The 7,888-nt window shown below is 45.1% G+C and overlaps 1 protein-coding gene across 1 annotated transcript; it reads left to right on the top strand.

The window, feature by feature from the left end:
* Nucleotides 1-319: 319 nt before the first annotated feature.
* Nucleotides 320-6,982, top strand: igf2b (insulin-like growth factor 2b). The gene is made up of 4 exons (XM_084556101.1): nt 320-507; nt 1,412-1,566; nt 3,214-3,391; nt 4,796-6,982. Exons 1-4 carry the CDS (start codon nt 433-435, stop codon nt 5,033-5,035), a joined length of 648 nt encoding a protein of 215 aa, XP_084412227.1. The 5' UTR covers nt 320-432; the 3' UTR covers nt 5,036-6,982.
* The last annotated feature ends 906 nt before the right edge of the window (nt 6,983-7,888 follow it).

Below are 7,888 nucleotides of genomic sequence, written 5' to 3'. Positions count from 1 at the left end.
ATTGACATTTTTTCTTGGAGTCGAAGGAATCACATCTATTCTTATTCAGTCTGCGTCCCGTGTGTAAACATTGTGATTGTAGGTTACAGTGCGTAAACGTGGAAAATGCCTATGGAAGTGTTCCATATTTTGTGACTCTTTCCCTCTCGTTCTCTTCTTGCTCTTTTTCTCCCTTTAAGCACTTTTCCATAAAACGTCTCTGGGCCATTTTTTTTTATCAGCCGTGAAGAGGAGGAGCGAGGGGGTGGGGTGGGTGTAAGGGGCGTGTTTTGGTATATAATACTTCTCCCTGAGAAGTTTTGCCTGTCGCCTGGTCTTTGGGACAGCCTCTCACACACCATCTCTATAGCCTCACCAACTGGGAAACTAACTCACCTGCAATCTCTCCAACCAAATAACTCCCAGTATTTTTTTTGACTACTGCCAACTGACATGGAAATCCAGCAAAGACACGGACACCACACACTTTGCCACACCTGCCGGAGAACGGAGAGCAGCAGAATGAAGGTAATCAGAGGGAGCAGATAGTTTTATACTCTACGGCTGTGCCTTGCGCGCAATGAATGACTTGTGGCAGGGTTGCAGCATCATTGTCATGGCTTTTTTTTTTTTAATTGCGAAACGCGCTTCGGGTTCGGCATTCCTCGCATCAGTTTTGTGCAGTATGAGCAACCGGGCATCTCTTAATTTGCATGCAGCAGAGAAAGTACAGGATGCGTAATGGCATGGCGCCTGAAGCTTTACGCATGGTGCTTTGAGGCGTTTGTGACAGGATAGGAGAAAATGTGTTATTATAATCTTCTCTTGTCTTCTTGTCTGGATGGTGCGACTTTCATTGGACACGGAGCAAACAGCTGGTCTTTTTGCCGGCAGATAGGGGGCGGTAGGTCTGAGGGTCAGTGAGCTCACTCCAGGGTGAGCCAGGGGAAAATATATGCTGAGTATGGCTTTTCGGATAGTTAACTATCGAGCAGCCGGCTTTGCAAGTTTTGGGAGTTGTGTAAGAGTGTGAAGGCTAGAGATACTGTCGACTTTTTCCTCCAGAATAAGCACTTCTCCCAGGTGCGGCACACATGACAGCAGCTAAAAGTCCGCGGAGGGAATCTGGGAATCTGCACATTTGACATCATTTGTTTCACGCAATAGACTTTTTTTTTCCCCCTCTGAATTAATAGGTCAGTACAGAAAACAGCATTTGACAATAGGAGTCGTGCATGTTGTGCAATCGTGAATAAGAATGAGTGAGGCTGGCTCATCATATATTGCTCTGAAAACATCTGGCTGTCATATGTTTTTTTCTTTTCTTTATATAAATCTTATAAGCTACCACTTATTTAAAAAATAAAAAAAAATGCGTGGCTGCATTTGTTGACCTTGTGCTTCATTCTGCAATACGTGTTCCTGTCTGCAGGTCAAGAAGATGTCTTCAACCAGTCGTGCGCTGCTGTTTGCTCTGGCCCTGACGCTCTACGTTGTGGAAATGGCCTCGGCAGAGACGCTGTGTGGGGGAGAATTGGTGGATGCGCTGCAGTTTGTCTGTGGAGACAGAGGCTTCTATTTCAGTAGGTTTAGAACCATTGCAAGTTTTTTTTTTTTTTCTTCACGACGAGCTGCGCAAATGTTGATTCGCCTTTTATTTCCCTCTGCTGAATCTCTCTGTTGTTCATTCGCACACATCTGTTTGGATAGCTGAGACTCTGTGGCTGTGTGGTATGCGTGTTTGCTATTTTTCTTTCTCACGCACTCGCGCACGCACACCCACACACACACAAAGAGAGAGAGAGAGAGAGAGAGAGAGAGAGACTGAGGGAGAGGGTGATTATAGTCAGCTGTGTGTCTCAAGACCTCGTCCAGGCTGCTCTGCTGAGTCTGCTTACAGCCCATACCTCTCATTGCATATGAAAGGCTGGCGAGCTGCGAAGGCACACACACGACTCAGGGACACAATGGGCCGCTTGTTTACCAGTAAAGTAATAGCACCCCAAGAGGCATACCAGTCACCTCAGCACCAGTGTTCCCAGACCAGGAGACCACACTGATGAGTCTGGTGGTGGTGGGGTGTTGATGTCAGATCATTAACATCAATTCTGATCATTGCTTCCATTGTAGTAATGATGGGATAGCTTTGAAGCATTGTGTGAAAGCACTGTGGCAGCTGTTAATCCTCAACAGGATAAGCTTCTGTTTGCACAGTCTGCACTGTTTGTGACATAGCCTAGATAACTTCACCTTTTTTTTCTCCGATTATTCTGATTTTGAACCCCCCCTTTTTTTCCTTTTTTTTTTTTGGAGAGGGTGAAAAAAAACAAGATATTAGCCTCGTCCCACCCACTGCTTCTTGCCTTTGACAGACAAGCAGTTTCTTTGTGTAGCTGCTCGCCACAGAAGCTTCTCTCCAATCAGAAAGATCATTATCCAATTTGGGCCAACATACTAGATGTGCTCCCTCCTCCTCTTTTCGCCTTCCACTCCTCCTCCACCTCCTCCTCGTCCTCCAGGATCACCCTCTCCTTCTCTCTCATGTTCCTCTTCCTGCAATCAAATCCAGCCATCCCTCTCAGGAGATTTCTCCAACATTGTGTGGGTTGCAGGACTTCAAACAAGGCTTTTATTGATCGGGGATAATGTTCCCCTGTGCAACATGCTAGCCATCCAACCCCCTCACCTTATTCTTCTACACCTTTTTCTCGAATGTCTTTACTCTTTTGTTTTGCACCCCTTCCCTCCCTCCCTCCCTCCCTCCCCTCCCATTTTGACCCTCATGCTCCCTCTCTGCACTGATCCATTTTCTCCTGTTTTCTCTACCTCTCCACCCCTCCTCTCCTCTCTCCTTCCTCAGCCTCTTTATCTCTGCTGACTTGGCAAAGGACAAGGTCACAGAAGAGTTTCCATTTTATGTATTTGCTCACCCCAGGGTCTGTCTGAGAGCTTAGCTGTCTCTTTGGCTCTCTTTTGGTCTCCACAGCACAGGGTGTTTACTTGTGTATTCACTCATTTAAGGACTTCCAGATAGCCCTAATCAGATTATCCTCTACAAACAAAAAGATTTGTTGCAGTTGGTCATAGATTTCCTTTTATCCTCTTTGCTCCAAGGGCTCCTATGATTGTCGAAGTAATCCTCGAAAAAACAACCTAGATTCATTACTGTTGCGTTTTAAGGCTTTAACCTCACCCTCCTCATCTTCGTTCCTTTCTGTGTTTCTCCTCAGGTAGGCCAACCAGCAGGGGTAACAACCGGCGCACCCAGACCCGTGGGATCGTAGAGGAGTGTTGTTTCCGTAGCTGTGACCTCAACCTGCTGGAGCAGTACTGTGCCAAACCCGCCAAGTCCGAAAGGGACGTGTCGGCCACCTCCGTACAGGTCATACCCATGATGCCCGCACTAAAACCGGTACGTCTGAGCGACAACAACAACACACCAGTATGGGAAATAGTGCTAATCCCCATCTCTATCTGTCCTCCCATCTCCTGCGCCTCCATTCACCCCTGAGCCTCACCCCTATGTCACTGACACCGAGTACAGACTGACAGCCGCAGAAAAGCAGGTTTATCTTGTTAAATGGTCAACGGTAAGCATTTACCTGCCGCGCAAAGTGCTGACCCCGGTGGAAAACCTCAGGACAGCACAATATATTAGGCAACAGTCATAGTCACAGACTGCATCTCAAAGTGTCTGTGAGGTAGTGGAGACTGCTGGTGCGTAACACAACAACGCTTGCTAACTGTGTGATTATTAGTCACGGAACAGCGAGTTCTCCAAAAAAATTTGGCGGTCAAAAAAAAAAACCTGACCTGGCCAGAGGAACTTTTTGCGGAACAGACCACAAACTTGCAGGGAATTGTCAAAGAGATTCAAGCCCTTTCACTGGAGTCACAGGACTGAGCCGTGGCTGCTGGCCAGCCCTCTTAAAATCCCTTGAAACTTTCTTTAGACGAGCCTAGAAAGATGTTTATAATGCTTGTGCGTTCAACTTGTCAGTAAGAGGCTGAGCGTGCTGGTGGCATTAAGATTGCTGCAGATGTAAAACACATAAATAAATAAATATTGCAAATGCCCAAACTAGCGGTCATTCTGTGTAAAATGCAAAAAAAAACCAAAAAAAAAAAACAGGCTGCTAGGGAATTAGTTTGGACATGTCCCTAGTTTGTCTGTGTTGGAAGACTTGATGGGTACAGCCTGCTCTGAGGGCCAGCTGTTCTTAGGCTATTGAGCAGGCCTAGAGTGAATGAAGGGGGATAAACACTCTTCAAGTGGCAGGACCAAAACAAGCCATTCAGATGGAGCACTGGCTACTCACGCATAAATTCTAGCTTCGCTGCCACCACTCCCACTTTGTCTCAATCTCTGGTGCTCGGGACAACACTGGGTCTGCTGTGTAAGAATAGAAGTTTTGAAATGACAATGTGTTTATGTGTCCTTTCATTCGGCCTTTGGAGGTTACGCAGTTCAGTGAGTCGCTGGCTGAATGACGACGTGCCCCTCATATGTATATGAGGCGAGTGACCGCCCTTCCCTTTGACAGTATGTTAAAGAGGCCGAACTAAGCACTTGTTGACAGCTTCTTTCAGTCGAGGAAACCAAAACAAGGGCAAGGCGAGTCTGTTATGACGTCCCGCGCTCTAAGAATGACATTTGATTTCCATTTTGCTCTCCCAACAATGCCTGAATGTTTTCGCAGAACAAACACGGCTTTCCTCCATTGTAATAAGCACTAGCACAATATCTTATCACCCGCTAATGAACTGACTCACTCTTTTCCCTTTTTCCTTTATTTTCGCCGGCACGCCACAATAGGAAATCACAAGGAAGCAGCATGTGACCGTCAAGTATTCCAAATACGAGGTGTGGCAGAGGAAGGCGGCCCAGCGGCTCCGGAGGGGCGTCCCTGCCATCCTGAGGGCCAAAAAGTTTCGGAGGCAGGCGGAGAAGATTAAAGCCCAGGAGCAGTCAATCTTCCACAGGCCCCTGATCAGCCTGCCGAGCAAACTTCCTCCGGTGTTGCTCACCACGGACAACTTTGTCAACCACAAATGAGCCCGCTGCCAGCCCTTTGCACAGACAAGAGTTTTGAGGGTGAAAAAAAAAGACTAGGGGATTATAGCTTTGTCTCTGACGTCATTTCTGTGGCAGTCCTCTTTGACCTCCCCTGCCCTGTCCGAGCCCACCAATCCCCTCTTCCCCCCCACTCCCCCTGCTCTCGTCCACAACGTCTTGAACCCATGGCCCTTTTCTAATGCCCCCCTCAACCAACCCACCCTCCTCCGGCACACAAACATGCCTTCACATTCTTCCTGTCTGAACTCTTTCGCTCCCTCTCTCTTTCAGTCACTGATGCAAAAGGCACAAACACAAATGTTGAACAAAATGTTAACAATTCGGCTGAATGCAATTCAGGTGGATCCTTAAGCAAAAGAGAAAAAGGGAAGAGAGAGAAAAGAAGATGAAAGAGATCTGTGGTTTGCAAGTGTCAAGAGGACACCTAGCGGAATGTTTTTTTTTTTTTTGTCCTTGTGGAAGACAACTGAAAGTGAAGAGCAGCTTGCATGAAAGAATCCATTCCACACCATTTTTTCCTGAGGCAAAAAGAAAATCTCTGTTAGTACTTTTTCTTATTAGTTTGCACCTCTACCTATAAAGGGACTTCCACACTGTAAGGAATTATTTTGTAAAATTAGATTCCTGTTCCAGCACCTTTTGATCACAAACAAAAAGCAGAAAAGAGTCTGCAAAATTGCACATTGCCACGGATTACGTCAAAGTAAAGAAAAAAAGGCACTATTTTTTTATGAACAATGAACGTGTAGCTTAAAAAAATGTCATGGTGCTAGCTTTGGGAATGGACTCAAAGATGAGGTTGAAAAGCACGTTTTTTTTTCTTTGAATGAATATTAAAACTTTCCGTTTTAAGGAAAGTGTGACTTTAATAAAGGAAAAATAAAGGATATGGGGGAGCTCCTGGCAGTGGCAATGTCAAGGGGGAAGAGTCACTGAGGAAAAAAAAATGGGCTGTGTTGGCATCTAGGCTCATGGCGAGTGCTAGCGGCTGCTCATTACAAGTTCGCCAGCAAAAGCGGCTAAGGGGGACCTGAGACCTAGTCCCTGCTAGTGCTGTCCCTCTGAGGCCGCCGGACACACGGAGCAGTGTGGGGACACATATGGGACACCGTGGACCGCCTGGATTGGGACAGTACTACAGTTCTGGGACTGTACTTCCTGTTCGCCATGGCTTTGCAGACTGCTCTGACAGGAAGTAACATGGCAAGGACAAAGAACGAGTGGGATAATGATGATCATATTTTATTTTGTCTTTTTCATATCAATGTTTCAATGAGAAAAAAAAAAAAAAAGGAAAACCCTTTCAGTTTCTGGTACCGTGACATTCCTGTTTTTCCAAGTTAGGCATTTTTTTTTCATGGTTATTGTTATGATGTTATTTTACAGTTTTAAAGAAAGGCACAAAATTTCAATTCAAAGGGAAAAAAACAGCAATAATGTTAACTAACATTTTATTTTTATTGTATATCAGTAGTATTCACATGCTTTTGCCTGAAAACAAATACTTGAAAATATATATATACACGTCTATATATATATATCTATATATGTATTGATGTATGGATATATATATGGATATATAGATATATAATTAGTTTCCAGGGACGTTGTGTTATTTTCCTTTAGTCTGAGCTGTATCTTGCGTAATGAGCCGCCAAGCTTTTTTGTTTGTTTGTTGAAATACAGATAAGGGCACTGTATAAAGGCATTATTTATTTTGTTATAAAATATATTTGAGAAATTGGTCCAAATAATATACGTAGCACTGATGCTCAACTGACGGATTTATTTTGTATGATCTCTGTTTTCCAATTGGAGTTGTAAGGCTTTTTTGTAGATGCTTTGTACCAAAAATAATGTCTTTTTTTTTTTTTTTTCCCTTTTTATTTTTTCATTTGCCATAGTTACTTTAAATTAATATTTTAACAGCAGCATAGCCTGGATTGCTTAGGCATGTTATGTCACAGAAATAGGCACATACTCTTGAATATGTCGGTCTGCATGGATTCCCAGAAGCCTGTCAGGGTTGTCTGAGAAAAGGAAAGCAACAGCGAGTGACTTTTTCATCATTAGAAGAAACTAACTGTTCAACATTGATTGTACTCAAACCCACTATGTTTTTGAAGCCACTTTAGTATTGATGGCGGGCGGGCGGGCGGGCGGGCGGGCTGGGGGGACGTGGAGGGGTGGGGTGGGGGTGATATGATCAGTCCTTCATTAAATCATGTCTTCGTAATTGTGCATGGTGTCCTATGATCTTCTGAGGAGCATATGGCATGTGCCAGTGCCGCTGCTGCTGCTGCTGCTGCTGCGTGTTGGTTGGGTAATGGGGCCATAAACGTCCGCTCAGCTGTAGATTTAGGGTTTAGCTTACATCGGACTCAACCGAGTCGTCACAGTGATGCCCTAATTGGAGGCAATGATTGCTAAGATGCTAGCAACCATCAAAGGTCACGTAAAGGTCATTGTCGGTCAAAGAGAGACCATCTATCTATCTATCTATCTATCTATCTATCTATCTATCTATCTATCTATCTATCTATCTATGTCTCTGTTTGACAATGACCCCCATCATACGTATCTGCATTTTCACGAAGGGCTATCACGCTGAACCGATTCTGAAGCACTCAGGAAAACAACCCCCCCCCCCAAACCCTGTGCTCTCCGAGGGACGAGTGGAGTAGTTGCCTAGTTTAACTGATAATCTTGTTGTTGGAAGGGCAGCCGAGGCTGTTACCCGTACCTGGCCACAATGACACAGCTCTCCTGCGACAAACCACTGAAGCCCGTGTCAGAAACAAGGTCATTCTGTGCCACACTTTAGTTTCCGCC

The sequence above is a fragment of the Chelon labrosus genome, assembly GCF_963514085.1.
Source record: "Chelon labrosus genome assembly, chromosome: 11".
Lineage (NCBI taxonomy): Eukaryota > Metazoa > Chordata > Actinopteri > Mugiliformes > Mugilidae > Chelon > Chelon labrosus.
Note: the sequence above shows the minus strand (reverse complement) of the source record. Positions and strands in the feature narration are given on the sequence as shown.

Coding starts and splice junctions, on each gene's coding strand:
- igf2b (XM_084556101.1), top strand. CDS start 433: ATGGAAATCCAGCAAAGACACGGACACCACACACTTTGCCACACCTGC. Junction 508..1,411: donor CGGAGAGCAGCAGAATGAAG/GTAATCAGAGGG, acceptor TCCTGTCTGCAG/GTCAAGAAGATGTCTTCAAC. Junction 3,392..4,795: donor TGATGCCCGCACTAAAACCG/GTACGTCTGAGC, acceptor ACGCCACAATAG/GAAATCACAAGGAAGCAGCA.